This window comes from Vairimorpha ceranae (genome assembly GCF_000988165.1).
Source record: "Vairimorpha ceranae strain PA08 1199 chromosome Unknown NODE_33, whole genome shotgun sequence".
Classification (NCBI taxonomy): domain Eukaryota; kingdom Fungi; phylum Microsporidia; family Nosematidae; genus Vairimorpha; species Vairimorpha ceranae.
In genome coordinates, this window is record NW_020169328.1 from 23,487 (window position 1) to 43,722 (window position 20,236).

At 27.6% G+C, this 20,236-nt stretch overlaps 15 protein-coding genes across 15 annotated transcripts; 8 read left to right on the plus strand and 7 right to left on the minus strand.

Annotated features, from left to right (window-relative positions):
* Positions 1-250: 250 nt before the first annotated feature.
* On the minus strand, positions 251-1,972 carry AAJ76_3300025458 (abc transporter; the record flags this gene model as incomplete). The annotated part of the gene is made up of 1 exon (XM_024475204.1): positions 251-1,972. One exon carries the CDS (start codon positions 1,970-1,972, stop codon positions 251-253), a length of 1,722 nt encoding a protein of 573 aa, XP_024330822.1.
* Positions 1,973-3,035: 1,063 nt separating this feature from the next.
* On the plus strand, positions 3,036-4,904 carry AAJ76_3300026522 (abc transporter; the record flags this gene model as incomplete). Its single annotated transcript, XM_024475205.1, has 1 exon — positions 3,036-4,904. One exon carries the CDS (start codon positions 3,036-3,038, stop codon positions 4,902-4,904), a length of 1,869 nt encoding a protein of 622 aa, XP_024330823.1.
* Positions 4,905-5,293: 389 nt separating this feature from the next.
* Positions 5,294-5,674, plus strand: AAJ76_3300028780 (hypothetical protein; the record flags this gene model as incomplete). Its single annotated transcript, XM_024475206.1, has 1 exon — positions 5,294-5,674. The coding sequence occupies one exon, from the start codon at positions 5,294-5,296 to the stop codon at positions 5,672-5,674; it is 381 nt and encodes a 126-aa protein (XP_024330824.1).
* A 471-nt stretch (positions 5,675-6,145) lies between these two features.
* AAJ76_3300029988 (nuclear transcription factor alpha) lies at positions 6,146-6,502 on the minus strand (the record flags this gene model as incomplete). The annotated part of the gene is made up of 1 exon (XM_024475207.1): positions 6,146-6,502. One exon carries the CDS (start codon positions 6,500-6,502, stop codon positions 6,146-6,148), a length of 357 nt encoding a protein of 118 aa, XP_024330825.1.
* A 163-nt stretch (positions 6,503-6,665) lies between these two features.
* On the plus strand, positions 6,666-7,124 carry AAJ76_3300030152 (myosin regulatory light chain smooth muscle isoform; the record flags this gene model as incomplete). The annotated part of the gene is made up of 1 exon (XM_024475208.1): positions 6,666-7,124. One exon carries the CDS (start codon positions 6,666-6,668, stop codon positions 7,122-7,124), a length of 459 nt encoding a protein of 152 aa, XP_024330826.1.
* Positions 7,125-7,338: 214 nt separating this feature from the next.
* On the minus strand, positions 7,339-7,941 carry AAJ76_3300031427 (hypothetical protein; the record flags this gene model as incomplete). Its single annotated transcript, XM_024475209.1, has 1 exon — positions 7,339-7,941. The coding sequence occupies one exon, from the start codon at positions 7,939-7,941 to the stop codon at positions 7,339-7,341; it is 603 nt and encodes a 200-aa protein (XP_024330827.1).
* An 88-nt stretch (positions 7,942-8,029) lies between these two features.
* Positions 8,030-9,367, plus strand: AAJ76_3300031516 (ankyrin repeat-containing protein; the record flags this gene model as incomplete). Its single annotated transcript, XM_024475210.1, has 1 exon — positions 8,030-9,367. One exon carries the CDS (start codon positions 8,030-8,032, stop codon positions 9,365-9,367), a length of 1,338 nt encoding a protein of 445 aa, XP_024330828.1.
* Positions 9,368-9,402: 35 nt separating this feature from the next.
* Positions 9,403-9,843, minus strand: AAJ76_3300033329 (transcription initiation factor iif auxiliary subunit; the record flags this gene model as incomplete). The annotated part of the gene is made up of 1 exon (XM_024475211.1): positions 9,403-9,843. One exon carries the CDS (start codon positions 9,841-9,843, stop codon positions 9,403-9,405), a length of 441 nt encoding a protein of 146 aa, XP_024330829.1.
* Positions 9,844-10,022: 179 nt separating this feature from the next.
* AAJ76_3300033509 (queuine trna-ribosyltransferase) lies at positions 10,023-11,183 on the plus strand (the record flags this gene model as incomplete). Its single annotated transcript, XM_024475212.1, has 1 exon — positions 10,023-11,183. One exon carries the CDS (start codon positions 10,023-10,025, stop codon positions 11,181-11,183), a length of 1,161 nt encoding a protein of 386 aa, XP_024330830.1.
* Positions 11,184-11,266: 83 nt separating this feature from the next.
* On the minus strand, positions 11,267-11,806 carry AAJ76_3300035292 (ras-related cell division protein 42-like protein; the record flags this gene model as incomplete). The annotated part of the gene is made up of 1 exon (XM_024475213.1): positions 11,267-11,806. One exon carries the CDS (start codon positions 11,804-11,806, stop codon positions 11,267-11,269), a length of 540 nt encoding a protein of 179 aa, XP_024330831.1.
* A 1,720-nt stretch (positions 11,807-13,526) lies between these two features.
* AAJ76_3300037013 (leucine zipper domain-containing protein) lies at positions 13,527-14,084 on the plus strand (the record flags this gene model as incomplete). The annotated part of the gene is made up of 1 exon (XM_024475214.1): positions 13,527-14,084. One exon carries the CDS (start codon positions 13,527-13,529, stop codon positions 14,082-14,084), a length of 558 nt encoding a protein of 185 aa, XP_024330832.1.
* Positions 14,085-14,452: 368 nt separating this feature from the next.
* Positions 14,453-14,776, plus strand: AAJ76_3300037939 (hypothetical protein; the record flags this gene model as incomplete). The annotated part of the gene is made up of 1 exon (XM_024475215.1): positions 14,453-14,776. One exon carries the CDS (start codon positions 14,453-14,455, stop codon positions 14,774-14,776), a length of 324 nt encoding a protein of 107 aa, XP_024330833.1.
* Positions 14,777-14,952: 176 nt separating this feature from the next.
* On the plus strand, positions 14,953-15,306 carry AAJ76_3300038439 (hypothetical protein; the record flags this gene model as incomplete). The annotated part of the gene is made up of 1 exon (XM_024475216.1): positions 14,953-15,306. One exon carries the CDS (start codon positions 14,953-14,955, stop codon positions 15,304-15,306), a length of 354 nt encoding a protein of 117 aa, XP_024330834.1.
* Positions 15,307-15,628: 322 nt separating this feature from the next.
* Positions 15,629-16,606, minus strand: AAJ76_3300040092 (ring finger protein 121; the record flags this gene model as incomplete). Its single annotated transcript, XM_024475217.1, has 1 exon — positions 15,629-16,606. The coding sequence occupies one exon, from the start codon at positions 16,604-16,606 to the stop codon at positions 15,629-15,631; it is 978 nt and encodes a 325-aa protein (XP_024330835.1).
* Positions 16,607-17,182: 576 nt separating this feature from the next.
* On the minus strand, positions 17,183-20,059 carry AAJ76_3300043545 (endonuclease-reverse transcriptase; the record flags this gene model as incomplete). Its single annotated transcript, XM_024475218.1, has 1 exon — positions 17,183-20,059. The coding sequence occupies one exon, from the start codon at positions 20,057-20,059 to the stop codon at positions 17,183-17,185; it is 2,877 nt and encodes a 958-aa protein (XP_024330836.1).
* Between the last annotated feature and the right edge of the window lie 177 nt (positions 20,060-20,236).

The window sequence follows — 20,236 nt, forward strand, 5'->3', positions numbered from 1 at the left end:
TTATTTTTTTAACGGTATAGCAAGTTAATTTTAAAATTGTTAAATTAGAAATCATTTTATAGCAAAGCTACACAAAATCCATTTAATTTTATAGCAAAGCTACACAAAAACCATTTAATTTTATAGCAAAGCTACATAAAAACCATTTAATTTTATAGCAAAGCTACACAAAAGCCATTTAATTTTATAGCAAAGCTACACAAAATCCATTTAATTTTTAAAACAATCAAAAAAATAATTATTAATTAATTTAATATAAATGATGATCTTCTAGATATTTATTGTAATTATTATAAACCCGAATCTTGCCATTATAAAAACCAAATATTTTATCAAACTTTTCTAAATGAGACTGCTTATGTAAAATGACTATAGAAGTTTTAAATTTAAGCGAAGTAAAAATATAATCAATAAGCTCATTTTGAGAAGAAGAATCCAGATTGGATGTATGTTCATCATAAATGAAAATGTCTCCATTTTTTATAACACCTCTGATAAAACTAACTCTTTGTTTTTGACCACCGCTGAGATATTTGCCCATTTCACCAGCTTCAGTGTGATAACCCTCTGATAAATTAGAAAATATTTTATGAGATCCGTATTCTTTACAAATATCAAATATTTTTTCATCGGAAATGTTACTTTTGCCATATTTAAGATTTTCAAGGATGGTGCCCTCTTTGATACCAGGATTCTGGGGAATGTAAGAGATAATATTTCGCTGTGAATATTTACTAATTTTGTCCATTTCAATATCATCAAATTGAATTGATCCTTCATATTCCCTCATTCGTAACAAAGCATTTAAAAAAGTTGATTTTCCACTTCCATTTTTTCCTACAATAGCAATTTTATCTCCTTTGTTTATTGTAAGGTTAATACCAATACAGATCTTTAAATTATTAATATATAAATCAACATTGTCAAATACAATGGATTTTTTAAAAGAAGTAATATTGATACCTCTATATTCTTCATCTAATTTAGCTTCTACAATTCGAGAATCTGAAATATCTGTCATACATTGGGAAACCTTTAATACATCTTGAGTGATTTTTGAAACTCTAGTTTTAACATCTAAAAAAAGTTTATTGTATAACAAGAACCCCGATGAACTATTCATTTTAGTAAAAATAGTATTAGTCAGTGCAAGGTACAAGATGTAACCATTAGGTATAACCAATGCATTTTTCTGCGCAAATTCGGCGAAAGAAGTTATACAACTGAAAATAATACTTTGATACTGTACTTTTTGCAGGTTTTCATCAAGCTTCTTTAGTTCTAATTCTTCATTTGTATATGATTTTATGACATCATAGTTTACGAGAATTGAATAACATTTATTTGACACAATATTATAAGTATCGTTAAACTTTAATCTAAAATAAACTCTCATTTTAATAATATACCACATTATTACTAAGTATACTATAAATAACAATACATTGGCATAAAATGCTCTATGATCTATATCTGTATATACTTTATAAAAAGCTATACAAATAAAAGTTAAGTCGTGAAAAACATTCAAAATAAGAAGTTTTAAAAAATCTTCGATAGCAAAAAGCCTTCTCTGAATAATAGCGTGTATTTGCCCAGATCCGAGGGAATGAAACGTGTCATAATTTACAAGAACATATTCATTTGTAAACGCACAAAACGATTGTCTTATAATAGAAGATATAAAAAATGAAATTATAATTTCATTAAGTAATATGATAACATAATGAAAAAAAGGTGTACACATATATCTTATCATCAAAGCTTCCGGTGATTCTTTTTTTATGGAGGTAGAAAAATACATATCAATATCAGCAACAACCATTAAAACATATACCACAAATTTGGCCGCTAGAACAGAAAGTAAAATAATCGGTAAAAGGACTATTTTAAATAAAGGATTGCTAGTCACTATAGTTAATATATATTTCGCAGACTCCCAATAAGTGAGAGTTTTGTTTGACTTTTCCATATAAAGGGGTAGAAATATCCTTTTATCTATCAAAATCATATCAATTATAATTTAAAGATTTGACGTTAAACTTATCATAAAATTATGTCTTTTAATTTTGTTAAAAATTTAATTAATATTATAAAACAAAATTAGCTATTAACCACCTTATTTATATAAATTTCAAAGACAAAATTCCAACACTTTTCATATTTTAGTACATTTATAGATATCTAAGTTACCCATTAATAATATTTAATATTGTTCTTTAATATATAACAATTTTATATCTTTTATATTTAAATAGTGTGATATAGAATATTACAAAATAAATTAATTTGAAAGAAATTTAAATTAATTAAAAACAAAATGGCTGTTGGAGCTTTTTAGAAGAAAACAAAACTTTATAAATTTTTTAATTTATATCTCTCTTCTCAAAAAATAATAAAAATAGTAGTATCGAATTGATTCGTTTTAATAAAAATAAACACTTTATTAGTAGCACTTTAGAAGTTTATTGAAAACATAACAAGATTCTCGTTGTAACAGAAAGATAATATTCTGTTTGTATATTGAACTTTTTATTAAATAATTTGTATCCAATTTATTTCAACAGCAAATATTATTTGATCGAGAAATTTAATAAATCAGTTTTTTAAAAGAAAGAATATTTTATATTAATATCATACTATAAATGTTTGTACATAATTTCTAAAACTTTAAATTTCTTATAATAAATTTTTCAAAAATTTTTAATAAATTTTAAAAAAAATCTTGTTTTAAAATACGAAGAACAGTTTACTTAAAATATGTTTAGTAACATAAATATCATCTTTGTTGTCATATATATGACTTTTTCAAATCAAATTAACACACCAAACTATTATTATTTGAGTTTCAAAATATAAAGGATGAATATTTTTTCATATTTATGATTCGTTTATACCGAATTGTGTCAAAAAATACTTTTTATTAAAAATCAATAATAAATTAAATAAAAATACGGATTATAGTAAAATACAACTCCTTTTTTACAAATTAAACACCTTCAATAAAATTCCACTTCTACTACCCCCCTTTTTTAATGAATAAAAACTTGAGAATCTTCATCAATTTTTTGGAAGAATACAAAGCTTACAAATATTTCATTTTCTTGATCATTGTCTTTATAATAGGAGCAGCTTATATTGAAGTAAAAATTAAATTTGATGAGATAGAACTTCTTAAAAATATAGAACATCCTTCTAAATACACAGAAGGTGTCAGAATTTTGATTTTTCAGGCCTTAAAAATAATATTGTATTCTACAATTGTATGTCTGTTTCCTATCATCAGTGATTATTATCTTACTAAATGTTATAGAATATGTATTTGTTATTACATTATGAAAGCATTAAATTTAAATCAAGCTGCATTTAACAGTATAGGTCCTTCAAATATTAGAAGTATTGTTGATAGAAAAGTTTATCAAGTAGTATATGGATTCCATACATTGTTGTTTTCATTTTTATATAACATCTTATTTTCTTTATGGATTTCGTTTTTTACTTATAAGTATTTTAACTCTTTTGTATTTTTTTATTCTATTTTTTCTATTTTGACTGTTATATTCATTGCAATACCAATAGGAAAGATACGAAGTCGAGTAAGAACAAAATATACAGAAAAATATGATAAAGTAATAAAAGGGATATATAGAATTATTAATAATTATGATATTATAAAGGCAACTAATAACGAAGAACAAGAAATAGATATTTTTGATGGTTGCTTGCAATATATTAAACATTATGGAATAATTAACGCAACTTTATATGCTTTGGGGACTTTTTTGTCACGAATTGTTGTGATTATACCAAATGGCGTTTTTTTTTATTTTATACTGCTCGGTAGCAAAAAAATTTCAATTTATACATCAGCAGAATTTGTTCTGTATAATAAGTTGTTTTGTACCTTAAAGTCAAAACTCTTAGCTATTAAATGTGATTATGTAATGTTATTACAATTTTATACTGATATTATTAATAACGATTGGGATGAAATTCGTTGTGATATTGAAGACATGGCTATGTATTTTGAGTATCAAAAAGCAGAAATAAAAGAAATCGAATTTAAAAACATTGAACAGAGTGTAAAAATTGGTGATACGGATGATATGCCTGTAAATGTAAAAAAAGCGCGAGATTATGACGATTTTAGTGTTATTAAAAAAACAATTTTAGAAACACAGGTTAAAGATAAAAATATTTTTTCTGATGGAACAGAGAAATTTTCTTTTACTAAACATATAAAATTTCAAGAATTTGTTTTAATTGTAGATGATAAAATTTTAACGAATCCATCTAATTTTGTTATTTATAAAGGCGAAAAAGTCGCTTTGGTGGGTAAAAATGGGTCTGGAAAGTCAACATTTTTAAATGTATTTTTGAGATATAGAGATTACAAAGGTGCTGTATTTATAGACAATACTGAAATGAAAAAAATATATAAAATTGATCAAAGAAACAATATTTCTTTTATTCCTCAAATTCCAGGAATTTTGTGTGGTAAAATCATAGACATTTTGCTTTATAATAATAGAATTATGTCAATTAATGATCTAGAAAAGTTATGTAAATTATATAACATGCACTTTAATGATTTAGAAAGAGATGTAGGAGAAAACGGAAAAACTTTAAGTGGTGGAGAAAAGCAAAAAATTGCATTTTTAAGGGGAGTAATAAAAAATGGAGACATTTTTTTATTGGATGAACCAACAGCAAATATGGATACACAATCTGAATTGAATTTAATAGACAAATTGCATAATATATTATATGATAAGACAGTTATTGCTATAATCCATAATCACACCTTATTAAAGCAATTTGATAAAATTATAGGTATAGTAGACAAAGATGTTAAAGTATACAAATCATACGACGAGTTTATTGAAGAATCTTATTTATATTAAATGGTTTTTTTTAATATTGAAATCCTGCTTTTGAGTTTATATTTGTTTAGTAATTCATGTATCGATTTATATTACAACTAAATAGTTGACTTATATTGTACATTTTTGCGTGATTGAAATTGTACTATTAAGTGCCGTTTTGTAAATTAACTAAAAATAGCACAAAGTAACTATTTGTTCAAATTTAAAATTTATCACGATTTTTGTAATACGTATTTGTTTACAAAATCGAAATATAAACTAAAGTTTGGAAATTTTAGCTAAAATAAAATGTTGTGTTTTGCTAAAAAATGATTAAAACTTTTTTAATTAAAATTAATTTGTTTATTATGAAACAAATCTAAAACATTTATGTTTTTCATATAAAAAAAACTTTTTGTTATTTTATTATGTTTTTAGTTTTAATATTAGAGTCTGTAAGTAGTTATATGCTTGAACCAAGACATGGATTAATGATTACAACTAAGACAACTACAAATCCATTCGCCTATAACAACAGCTTTAGCCATATGAGACCTTTTTCAGAACCTCTATTTTTTGAACGTATTCACAGAGAAATGGAGCCATTTGCCGTGGAAGAAGAGCATCGCAAGCAAGATTTAGATTCATTTCCTAAACTTAAGAAGAAATTTAGTGAAGTTTTTTTTAGCCACACAATAGTTAGACTAGCTTTATTTACAGTGGCATGTGCACTATTCTTTTTTATAGGATATCAAACAAGAAAAAGTCAAGAGAGTAATTCGTATATTAGGCTGCCAACTACCAATTAAGTTTTAATAAATTATTATGTGAACAAAATATTATTGTAAATGTAACTAAGTTTCATTTTTTTATACAAAAATTAATAAAACATTTACCGTAATTTATCATTTGATACTATTTAATTGTTAAAGCAAATATAAACCGAGGTTAATTGTTAGCTGTTATGATATTTTATTTAGATAATTATCATAAAAAATGTTATCTGTAAAACATATATTTGTAAATTACATAAAAATTTGTAAACACAACCAGTTAAAGAATCTGTTAATATCAAATAAACAAAAAAAGAATTTGATACTTAAATGCCTGCTACGATTTCACTGATAATTTTTAGTAGTTGTATATAAAAGTTTCAATATAATTTTATTGTCATAAACATAATTGTAAAAATTTCACTTATAAATTAAAAAATATTATACACTTTTTTATAATAAAAAATTAATTAAAATTTAGACCAATAACCTACAATATAGAACAATTTATTTATTATTTTCTCCCTGTTCATTTAATTTTCTACTTTCTTCTTTCGTTAAAAATCTTCCTGTTGGCGCTCTTTTCCGTTGCATTGCGTGCCTGTGTCTACTCTCATGTAAATAATTATTTTTATGTTCTGCCATTAAAGTATCTAAATATTCTCTTCTTGCTTTTCTTTTTTGTATGCAGCTAAGCTGTTTAATATTAACATATATTGGTTGTGATCCATGATCATCGTAATAACCGTAAGAATACATATTGTCAAAGTTCTGTCCATCTGGTTTATTTTGCATTTCATGATAACTTAATTTTCCTTCGTTATTATTAAAATTTGAAGAATTGGATGAGTTTAAATGGGGCATTTTTACGGAATTATCTCCCCAATCTTTATAAATTTTTTCGTTCTTTGTTTCAGTGTTCCGTTTCATTGGAGTAAGAAAACAATCACAGTTAAAAATATTTTACCTTTAAAACAAAACATATTTGTTTTAAAAGTAAATCATAGGTTAATTTTTTTACCCACAAATGCAGAGACGTACGAAACGACAGAGCTCAAACATTTTTCATATGCTTGGGAAAAACCAAATTGTAGAACTAAGAGAAACATTTAATATTCTGGATGAAAATAGTGACGGTACAATAACAAAAGATGATTTAGAATCATTTTTAAATTCAATAGGCACCCCATTTAGTGAGAAAGAGATTGAAGCAATGATGGCTGAGATGGGAGAAGGATTCTCTTTTATGACTTTTATTACAATGATAGGAGAGAGATTAAGTGCAACTGATAATGAAGTAGAAATTTACAAAGCATTGAAAGAATTTGAGAACGAAGCAGATTTGAGAAAAGGGTTAACAGAAGGAGATAATAGTTTGTCTGATAGCGATGTAGACATTCTTTTCAAAGGATGTATTGAAGATGGCAAATTGAACATTAAACATTTGGCGAAAAAGATCAAATATGGTGAAGTGCTTAATGAATAAAGTGTTTATTTTTATAGATGTCTGTTTTTATCTTAAAAAAATGTTATAATAATAATTCTTTTTGTCTAAAAAGTAATTTTATATGTTGTTACCAATGGTTTAATGTGTTTCAATATCATTTATGTTAACTGAAATAATTAAATTTTGTTTCACAATAAAAAACAAAACTGTAACAAAAAAAAACAAGAACCAAAAACCTATTTTAATTTACTAATTAAGCTAATTTATTAATATTTTTAAACACAAACATTTTTCTTTCATATTCATATAACTCCTCGTCTATTTTACTTACCAAAGTACATAAATTATCTTTTAATTTTAGTAAAAACAACATTACTTCATTTTTTTTGTCATCTATTATTAATTCTTCAGGACTGATATCAGTATTAATTTTTTCAATTTCTTCCATTAAATTACAGTTACACTTTCTTAGTCTACATTTATTATATATGTTATTCACTAATTTTCTGTACACAACAAGTATACTTTGTAATTTATTTTTTATCCGATCTGAATTTAATTTAAGTTGATCAATTTTATTCTGTAGAAATTTATATGACATCTCAAGATTTTTAACTGTATTTAATTGTTCGTAACGTCTTAATTCTATTTCTTTACCTTTAAGTAGTATAGGCATTAATGTGGTATCTTTTTTTAGCGAAGAATACCACAAATCTTCAGGAAAATCTACAGGCCTTGAAAATGGCACTGTCGTTTTGTTATAAAATACAAATCTAAATTTATAATTAGGTGAATCAGGATTATAAGCACTTTCAATAGAATCTATAATATATAATAATTCCTGTTCTTTATTCATAAGGGATCAAAAATATTTGTATAATAAATTTAGAGATAAAAAAAGTGTATCGCGATATTGTTTATTTTTTTGTTTACGTTTTTCCCTTATGACTCTTAACAAAATAAAAAAAATTAGTAGACAATCAGTAGATTATAGTACATTCATAAAATCAGATGCAAATTCTAATTTACAAAAAGAGACATTGCTTAATTTATATTACTTGACAAAACATTATAAAAATCATAAAATTCAAAATAACGAAAACTCAGAAAAGTGCAGTTATAAGCATGTATATAATGTCCGAAAAAGGCACAATTTGCATCTTTTAAAAATAGCCTTACTAGACAATAGACCTTTTAAGTCATCTATATCAGTAGATCAAGGTTTTTATAATTTACAAAATTTTATCTTTCTTTTGGCAATGATAAAAAAAAGACCTGAAATTGTATACTTTTTTTTAAAAGAGGGATTTCCTAAAAACATTAATAATTCGACATTTGGAACAGATTTATCGCCTACTTATTTTCAATTAGCATGTGTCTTGAGCGGTGAGATAATGCGTCTTCTTATGGATTTTTTCCCCTCATACAGTTTAACTTACAACGGGTTGACCCCTCAAATGCTGCTTTTAAATAAAGCACATTTTTTGTACGATAAACAAGAATGGTGTTTTTTAACTACAACACAGTATGAATTACTCAACCAATATAAGTCAATAAAATTAATTAAAAATGAGGAAAATCCGATTTTTTTACTGGATTTTCTTTGTATGAATAATCAGGTTGATGAAGTTAGAAATTTACTAAAAGATTATAGTGAGCTTATAACATATTCTAAATATTGTTTTGTTTTAAATTATAATTTTAAACTCATGGCAATATTAGCTGAAAATTCTATAAATGTTAATCAAACGTTTTGTAAATTAACTCCTTTACACATATCAGCATACATTAATGACATCAATCATGCCATTACTTCACTTATGATTAAAATGGATTGTAATTTACAAGATGACAACGGAGATACACCTTTACATATTGCAGCACGCTTAAAGCATTATACCCTTCTAGAACTTTTTATAAGGTATGGTGGAAATGTAAATATAAAGAATAATGAAGGTAAAACACCCAAAGACTTTTATGATAAAAACAGATGGAAAATGATTCCTCCAAATTATAATGATCAGGATGTATTAGTTAACATAGCTGATATGGATTACAATAATCCGGAATTCCATTGTTCATCCGTTTCTATGAAGCATATTATGAACATTAAAAATTTTAAAAAGCCTTCACGATTTAAAATAACATCTTTATTAAGTTTTTACAGTAGGGAAAATGAAGTAAGAAAAATGGTACAAAGATTAAATATTATCGAAAGATACAGATATAAAACATTCAAGGATCTTGATAGTAGATTTGATCAACATTTATATAAAAAATAATTTTTTCTAACTACCAGCATGCATTATGTATTTTTTTAATCTTTTTCGTCGAATAATTTTAACACAAAATCAATTGCTTCGTCTATTTTTTTATATTCCTCATTTTCTTCTACTGATGGTATTATTTCTTGTCCCATTCCTTTGTAAATAATTTCATCAACTGTTTCATTAATAACAGGATCGCTATCACCATATAATTTAAGAAAATGACTTGTAGTTAGTCTATCATCATTAAATAAAATTAATTTTACTTGTATTGTAAACTCTCCCCATCCTCTATCTATATGTTCAAATGGATATTCTGTAATTATCAAATTATTTGGAAAAGATTCGTGCAATTTGTAATGTACACTTTTAATTATATTTAATGGTGCCTTAACATAAACCTTCCATTCATGTGTAATATCAGAGTTTGGTATATTTATCTTTGTGGCTATAGTACCAATAACAATTCGACAAGATGTGTATCCTTTCATTTAGGGTCTCAAAAGTTTTAATGTAAAAACGTTCTTTAATTTTGGTCTAATAGTTATTATGTTTCTGGTAAAAAAGAAATATTAGTTTATTTATAAAATACGTTTAGTAGTTATTAACTTTTTTTTGAATACTATTAAAAACTTTTTAAAAAAAGTTATTGATTTTTTTAATCCTTTTAATGTTTGGGACATACGAAATTTTATATAAATGTAAACGTACAAATGCTAGAGTATCAACTTTTGAACTGTCTAACGGTAAACTTGAACTTCCAATCTATATGCCTGTTGGTACGTATGGTGCAATGAAAGCCGTTACAACTGATAACATTAAAGAAAATATGATATTAGCAAACACTTATCATCTTAGGGAGTTGGGAAAAAATATAAAAAAATTTATGAAATACAACGGTAACATGCTTACAGATTCAGGAGGTTTTCAAATTGGCAGCCTTCCTGATGTTGTAGTTGAAGAAGAAGGAGTCAAATTTTTTGACAAAATGTTTACACCAGAAGAAAGTATGGATATTCAAATGGTGCTTGGTGCTGATATAATAATGCAATTAGATGAAGTTGTAAATCCTAACGATAAGTTAGAAAGTATTGAAATTGCTACAAAGCGCTCTATTAGATGGCTTGATAGATGCATCAAGCAAGTTTATTATAACGAGAATACCGCAAAACGTATAAAAACTAACGAAGAAATTTTATCGATCAAATTAAGCAGTAAAAGTACACAGATTTTATTTCCTATTGTTACTGGAGGTCTTTCAGAAGAACTTAGACAATTTAGCATAAATGAAATTTTGAAAAGAAATCCAGTAGGACTAGCTATAGGTGGATTAAGTGGGGGAGAAGAAAAAAGTGAATTTGCACGAACAGTCTCTTATTGCTGCAAAAATCTTCCTGAAAATATTCCTCGGTACATTATGGGTGTAGGATATCCCGAAGATATTGTCGTATGTGTCGCATTAGGAACGGATATGTCTGATTGTGTCTATCCAACAAGAACTGCACGATTTGGGAGATTTTTTAGCGATAATGGAGATTTTATTATTAGTAATCGAGTAAAGCACGACTTTACTAATAATGACGAATGCGATTGTTTTACCTGCAAAAATTATTCATTTGCTTATCTAAATTTGCTTAAGGGAACTTCTAATTTTTGTATGCTTGCAACAGAACATAATTTACATTACATGAGAAATTTAACTAAACGCATAAGAGAAGCTATTAAAAATAACTCTTATCCTGAATTTATTAAGGAATTTATGACTAAAAGGTACAAAAAAATACCAGAATGGATTGTTGATGTGATGAAACAATTTAACATTCAATTATGAAAAATAAATTTTTTTGTCTTTTTTAAACAACGGAATTTAAAAAAATTTCAATACGATAAAAAATCTCAAACTTATTAAATTTATTAACAACAATAAAATAATCCGCAACATTTTTGTTTTCCATATTCTTTTGGATTCACAGCGGCCTCACATGCCAAGTCAAATATTCTCTTAACATTTTTAAACTCTACGGACGATGTTTCAATATATTCATAACATCCAACTTTTTGAGTTGCATGGTTTGATACTTTTGCATCTACAACCCTTTCTTCTCTTAAATCTGTTTTTGTTGCACAGAGGATTATAGGTACATCATACGCCTCTAAATTTGTTATAAATTTGATAGCATTATTAAAAGAACCGGTATTATTTATAGCAAAACAAACTATAAATACATCTGTTTGCTGGTACGAAAGTAAATTTGTTTTACTCCACTCGCTGATCCCTGCTGTATCGTAGATGCTCAACATGTAATAATCATCTTTATATTTAATTTTAGACCCAAAATTATCAAATATTGTACTTACATAACCATTTGGTGTTTCATTTGACAGATAAGTTCGAATTAACCATGTCTTTCCTACAGCATTGTCTCCTATAATGACGATCTTTATAGTTCTCATATTATTATTGTTTTTCGTTTGTTTTAAAAAAATGTTTTGAAATTTAATGTCTTATTTTATGAATTATAAATAAATTAATATTTTGATAAATTTTAACATCGCTAAGAAATGATTTTAAAGATTCTAATATATTTTTTTATTTTAATTTTATAAGACAGAAATTGTTTTGGTGTTGCAAAAATTTAAATTTGGTATTGATCTGACAAAATTATTTTATTAAAAATTTAATTTCTCGGATATAATTTTAGATTTTAGAATAATCTGTGTTAGATTTACGTGTTATTTTTAAATAAATATATAAATTATAGAGTTATCTGATTTAAGAAAAAATAATACGACAAAATTTAAATAATCTTTTAAGTATATTTTTAATTTCTAAAAACAATTATAATATAAAGTATTCATCAAATGTTAGTAATATTTTTACAACCTATGTCAATTTTTCGTAAAAAAATTATATTAATTTATTTTTTTAGAATTTTCCAAGATCAGTTAGACAATTATTTTAAAATTTAGTAATTAATCTTAAGTATAAGAACAAAACGTGGGTTTAATTGTTAAGAATTATTTAAGTTTTTACGTGTCAAATATATCAAAAAAATCCGAGAAATATCCACACATCTTCATTATTTCTATAATAAAAAATTTAATTTATATTAAGAAATAAATATTTGTGATATTTATCTCGGATATAAAATTTTATTTTTAATTTAATTGCTTTTTTCAAAAACCTGAATTTTTTAAAAATTCATTTTTTCAAAAAAATAAAAGAATTACTAAAACAAAAACATAATCATCAGCATTAAGAACAAAAAACATAAACAAGTTTAATTATCTTTCAGATAAGAGCATTATAAATATGTTTCTAGATTTTAACAGCCTTCCTGTGTTTATTTTCGCAGCAACTTAATAAACTAAATATAAACAATTTTTGAAAAAATAAATATAGCATGGCTTTTATTAAAAATACTAACTAAGTTATTTTTTTATTTTAATTGTTATTTCTCAAAAATCAAATGATTGTTAAAAATACTGATATTTTGCACAACGGCTTTTTTTGAAAGATATAACTGTTTGTAAATATAAACTTTATGATTTTAAAGACTTAAAAATAAAATTCTGTAATATCTTTACAATGTGGAAAATTATCTATAAGCATTATAATTTCCTGATTTTTATACTTTATTTCATTCTTACATATTATGTTTGAAATTATATGTCATAAACAAGCAATTATAATACATTATGACTCACAAACAAAACATATCATAGAAATAATCTTAAATCTATTTTTTTAATATATACAAAATATTGTACCTGGTGATATAGTAACTTTAAATTGTTTTTTGTTTGTTAAGACTTCTGTCATATTAAATACAATGATATTATATGCATTAAACAGAAACTGAAAAAATATTTTTTTAATCTTTTAAATTAATAAAAAGTAAAGAATACATATTTTAAATGTCTTTTTAACTTTCTTATCATCCCAGCAAAAGTATTTAATTATTAAAATTAATAAATTAAAAGCTTTGGTAAAAATAGATTTTTATTAAATAAATTAAAAAATGATATTTGAATTAAATGCCTGTATTAATTTTATGGCATTCTTATTTTTTAATTTTTTTTTTGTGTCAGGATGATTATTTTTATTAAAAATAGAACTTTAGAATGTTCTATTCCAAATCCAGAATATTAAATAAAAAATGATGTAAGCCATATGAAAGATCATCAAAATACAAACAAGAAATTTAATGTTCCAGATCAGTATGATAATAACTATTATTATCAAGAAAGAATGGAACCACCATATGGAAGGTATCCTATACCCAATGAGTACATGCATCCTGTAAGAATGAATGAATATTTGGATGAAGAACAACTAAAAATTATTTGGAAAAAAGAAAAAAATAGACTAGCAGCTAAAAAGAGCAGGGAGAAGAAATTGACCCATATTAAAGATTTAGAAAAAAAAGAGTACAGAATGGGATTAGAAATTAATGATCTAAAGGAGGCTATAGAGGATTATGATAGAATTTTAAAAAATATATTTGATTATATAAAACATTGTATAGGAAGAAAAGATAAAAAACAAGAGAATCTTGTGTATTTATTTGATTGCCTGTGTAGATTGAAAAAACAAAATGGAGAACAGAGTTTTTTTCTTAAAGACATTAATTACATGTTTGAAAATAAACTTACTGTAAAAAACGAAGATATAGAAGATTTAACAGATAATTTAAGAGAATCTTTAAATGAAATATTTGAAAGAAAATAAATTTGTTGTAATATTTTTTATCTGTAAATTTTAATTTATGTCGAAATAATATAATATTTTGTATTTTAAAAAAAGTAAATAATATATATTTTAAAGGAGATAAATATATTTTTATCTAAAAAGACTTAAATAAATTTTAATGAAAGAATATTTATTTTAAACTTTTAATAAAAGTATTTAACAATTTTGTTAAATTAAGAAAAAAATAAATATTTAATTGTTTGATTTATAACGAACAAAATCAGTTTTAAAAATCAATATAATTTTTTTGACTGCCTTTTTTGTAAAAACTTTTAATTTACGAATAAATTGATTTATAAATAATTATTTGATACTATAAGTATTTAAATTCTTTTTTTTTGTAATCCATGTCTTCATTAAACGAAAGTAAAGAGAAATGTCAGTGTTGTACCTGTACACCATGTCCAAAGTCAATTAGCTGTTGCAACAAAGTATCTGACACGTGTTTTAAAGAATTTGTGCCTTTACCAAAAGGTCTTAAGAAAGATGATTTAAAGTTGGATGTTCAAAAGAATTCATATAAAATATGTGGTCGTTCTACAATACATTGCGGGGAAGATGAATGCATTATTCATTCAGTCGAATTTGAAAGAAGATTTAAAAAGCCTATTAAAGATGCTGTCATAAAAGAAGAATGTGGTCATCCATATGTTGAAGGAAAATTTGAATAAACTTTTAAGTTTATAATAGTTACTTTTTAACAAATTTAATAATACGTATAGTAATAAGTTAACACTCTATTACAAATTTGCCTTTTTTAAATTCAAAACTTTTTTACGTTTTGAATTATTTTAACATCTTAAAATTTGCTACAAAAAAATAAATTTTTGAAAAACCCCCTTTAAAAATGACGAGCTTTAGCCACAATAATATAACTGTAGAATATCTACAGTCACTTTTAAACGGTAGTTTATCTGCAAGGGAAGTTTTAGAATTAATAAAACATGTACATATATTTTTGTTAAATGAGTTTAATGTAGAGGTTATAAGACTTCTTCTGGATATTATTTTGTACGTCAAGAAAGATGAATGTTTTGATGCATTTATTGAGTTATATTTTGACTTTAAAAATAGTGCTGATTTTATAAATATTATTTTACAATGTAAAGATGTTTATTTTTTACGTTTTTTTAGATATTTAAGAGATTTAGATATTGATAAGACAGACTGGAATAATTATATTAAAAACACTATATTGTAAATATATATTTCAAGATAGATTAGTAAATTAGATTTATAACGTAAAACTGGCATAATAGTTTTTTATTTTAATAAATCTTAAGTGTTTGCTTTAATTTAAACACTTAACAAAATAAATAGATAAATTTGTGGTATCACAACCACTGAAGATATTAAATCCTAAGATTTATTAGAAAGTAGTTGTCATTCTTCGTAATTTCGATAGGTAAAAGTAAAATTAAATATTTTTATTTAAATAAATTAAAATAAATGGCGTGTGGTAAATTATATCACAAAATAAAAACAAATTTTAAATTAAAAACAACATTTAATTTTATATTTTTTTATTTTTGTAGTTTATAAAATATTGTTATTATTAATGATATTATTAAAACTATTAATCCCCTCGTCGTATTTATTAATGGATAAAACCATATCTCTGATTTGTACCATATATCTTTAGGAATTGTCTCTAAATCTACTCCTTTTTTGCAATACGGACAACTATTCTTTTTCGCTATCATACACCATCCTTTAATACAATTTTCGTGGAATGAATGACTACAAATGAGAGTATGTATTGGTTCAGTATTATCAAACGCCTTTGTACATATCATGCACAATGTATCATTATTATTTCTATTAGGAACACCTTCCTTACTATAAAATCCTGTATTTGTTGCCATTGCTTCGCTAAAAAAATAAACAATTTCTCTACTTAAAACTGCGAAATATAAAAAAACTAGAAAGCATAAAAAGAATATTAGAAAAACAGAAGGTAAAAATAAAAAGGTCATTATAGTGCAAAACTGGAATAAGAATACTCCCAAATTAGTAATCATAAATAGAATCTTAAAAATATTAAATACTTTTCTAGGCAGATCTTTATCTACCGGTTTCTTTTTAATCTTTAAATAGAGTAATACCATAGGAGAAGAAAAGGCTATCCAGATAAATAAAAAAGTATAAGTCTTAAAAAATAATAAAATTAAAGGGGGTGTAAAAAAGAGAACTGAAAATATAAGCAAATCATAAGTCTTTTTACTTACCTTTTTTAGTATCATGCATATCGTTTGCAAAATTAATCCGTACATGATTAAATAAAATACTAAAGGAAGAAAACTCATAAAAGTAAGAGGTTTTTCTATTACTACAACCCTCGTCTGTCTTCCAATTTTGTATCTATTACATCTAAGTTTAGAATATGTATTCACACCTTGTTTTTGACTTGGCTGTAATGGATTGTTATTTTCATTTGGTTGTACTTCCTCCAAGGAAAAAGAACCAGGATCAGATTCTGCAGTGAAGTTTTTCTCAGACATGTAGGGTAAAAGTTTAAAAAAAATAAATATTTTTAAATTATCCTTTTTAGGCAAATATAATAAAGTTTAAATAAAATTCATATAATTGGTACTTGTAAATATAAATGATTAAATTTGTCGTATTATATTAGTTTCCATTTACTTATTATAAATCATTAAAAATATGTTTAGTGTGTAAAAAACACAAATATATATTTTTTGACTCAACCACATTAAATTAATACATTTATATTTTTTAAAAAAAAAAATTCGATGTAAAAAATTACTTTAATGTGTATAAAATAAACCATTTATTAAATTTGAATTAAATATAGTACAATAAGTATATTATTTTCTTTATTTTTGTAGAAATAATAAGGATATGTCGATATTTTTCAAATCATTTATGATATGTTTAACATGTAAAATATAAATAATTGTAAATAATTAAGCGCAATAAAGTATTTTTTAACCTCGCACTTTTTTTTTTGTGTCTAAGGATGGGGAAATGCACACGCAGACCATCCACAAAACCACGAGACTGATTTGTTTCAGGTACTGTGGGACTCGAACCCACTAAAACCCCACCCCCTTAGACTATGGTGCATCAAGCTCCGCCATACCCATTGGGCTTTGGCTCCAGGAGAATCTTTGGTCATCGGATAAGACCCGTTGGATCATACCCTCCCTCAGAGGAATAATTCTCTGCAAAAATCTAGCAGCGGATAGGACAAAAGAGTCCGCACCCGTCTGGTCGATAAGCACAGAGTTTCCGAACCCCGTGTATAGAACCACGAGGACATCACTTCCAGCCTCCTCTCCCAGGAGTATGCGCAGCAGTGCTTGCAACACCACTGACATGCTATTGTTTGAATTTTTTACGTACTGGCTAGCCCCAGTAGACCACCACTTGAAGTAGTGATCCCGATACTCGTCCCATCTCTGGCAGAAAAAGAATAGGTGCTCTATCGTCTCTACGACCGAATCTTTGCAAAATGGACAGAAGGATCGGAACCGGTTGTCCAGGACACGTTTGTTGACGAGGTTTCGGACGAAATTGAAAGTGCCACTTCTCATTCGACCAATCCCCAAACATCCCCTTTGGAGGTCAGGATACAAGCACCCGAGCTTGATCCATCTTGGTTTTGCCGTTAGGTTATATTCCGCTGCCCAAGCGCCAATCTTGGTTCTTGTGTCTGTTTCTCTTACAGAGAACACATTGTCTATCATAACCTTAGTAAGCTCACCACCGGCATTCCATCCTGCGTAACGCTTAAGCCACTTGATATTTCCAGTAACCCATGTCCACTCTCGTGACCTAAACTGGCTTGTCGACAGGGTTGCGATCCATGTCTTACAACCAGGCCACTTCGCTACAGCTCTAGCTCGCTTAACAGCCGCTATATTTGCAACCGACTGTATTCCTAGCTCGGACCGAATTCTGTCCATCGCCGCATTCCTTCCTCCTCCAACTACTAATCTGCATGCTTCATTCATGATTCGTTGAATACCCTTGCACCTTAGAGTTGACATTCCCCATACCTCAGCTCCGTAGGTGAGAATCGACTGTAGTTTCACTTTTATTGACAATATTTTCACGTATACCGGCATATCCTTCTTAGAGAGTAAGTAATACATTGCTCCTATTGCCTTCCTTCCTTTTGATTCAACATGTTGCATCATGGAATTCAAGCACAGGTCTGGTGTAAACCTTATCCCTAAGTAGATATACTCGGATACTTCGGGTACAACATTCCCCATAATCTCGAAAGGTTCTGGTTCCTGTTGTTCCACTCTGGCTTTCTTATTTGGCTGAAGGAAATTTGGTCCTCCTGCTATAACGTCTTCGGTTGCTCTTATCTTCATGATACCACACTTCGATGCATTAACTGACATCTCGTGCTTCTCACTCCAACTCGTCAGCAGGTCCAGGTTCCTCCGCAATGCGGATTCACTCTCTGCCATAACAACCGCGTCGTCAGCGAACAATAGTCCACTAACGGCTTCCGATACACCAGGAATAGCGACCCCATCCATGCCTTGTAAGAGGTCATTAATAAAAAGATCAAAAAGGATTGGTGAAGCAGGGCAACCCTGTCTTACACCACAGTGGTAATTTACTACGGGTGATGTAGAGGAGCCGACTCTAACACACATCCGCGGGTCTTCGTATAGTGATTTGACCACTTGTAACAAGTGTCCTCCTATCCCTATACTCTCCAACTTCCTAAGTAGTGCACCTTGAGGAACCTTGTCATATGCTTTAGCGTAATCGATAAAAGCCAGGTAGGTGCTTTGGTTTCTTATACTTCGCCTTTTCACTACCTCGTATAAGGTAGCTACTTGAGCCGTACATTCCTCCAAAGTCCTGAACCCAGCCTGCTCTTTAGCTAGGAGACCATGGGTCTCCGCAATCTGACTGATTCTATTTGCAGCTATTTTGGCTACGACCTTTGTGAGTGATGGCAGTAATGCAATGCCTCGGGTGTCGCCCATGTTGACCACGGACATTACCTTCTTTGGTATTGGTACCACTTCACCCACATTGATCTCTCGTGGTATAACCGCTTCGTTCCAAATGGCCCTAACAGTTATCCACAGAGCCTGAGCCGCTTTAGATTCAGGTTCTTCCTCCATAGATATTACCTTCAGGATATCGGCCGGAATTCCGTCGAGTCCTGGGGCTTTTCCCCATGGAGTGGTTTTTAAAGCAATCCTTAAGTCCTCATAAGAGAGAGACTCGTCGCACTCAGGAAATGCTTCACACTTTTTAGGAAATTTGCTGTTCCAGTACTCCAGGTCCCTCGAGTGCCCGGTTTTATCCGAAGCGAGGTCCCCGAAGTGTCTGGCCCACAATTCTTCCTTTCCCTTCTTATCATGTATGACGTTACCCGTATAATCATCGAGTACTGGCTTGTCTGATACCCCGTCACCGGTTGATGATCTAATCTCACGAAATAGATCTCGATAACGGTTCTCGACTACCATTTTAGCTATAGCCTGTGATTTCCGTGTCCGGGCCTCACAAGCGTCTTTTTTCTTAGCTTTCTGTACTCTCATCTTGAGATCGTCGTACACAGTACGATCGAAGTTTGGGTCATTCCTATGCTTGAAAGCCTTGCGCCTTCGCATAATGAGAGACCTCGTTTCCTTCGAAATATGTACTCGCCATTCTTTCTGGGAGAGCTTTTTGGTTGCATTGCAACCTTTGGCCACTTCCCAGACCGTGTCAATAAAAGCTTTTGTCAGGATCGATAGATCTGCATCTACCTTACCTGTCACAGCTTCCCACTTTTCGTCCTCCACAAACTGTGGTCGGACATCCTTAACTTTGGTACGAGAGATTATTGTCTTCTCTTCTGGCGGTAAGGGTTTCTCCCACATGATTTTCACATACACAGGAAAGTGATCAGATATGTCCCAGTGTTGCATAGGCCACACAGTGGGACGTTTACTGAATCCTTTCACTGCCATATGGTCTATCGCCGACCAATTGGTCGTCCAAGACCATCGTGTTTTCATTAGAGGATTAGGTAAGACTTCTAAAAAAAAAAAAAAAAATAAAATAAATTTATTGGTAAAATAAAAAAATAAAAAAAAAAAAAAAAAAAAAATAAAATAAATTTATTGGTACGTTAAAGAAAAGCCCAA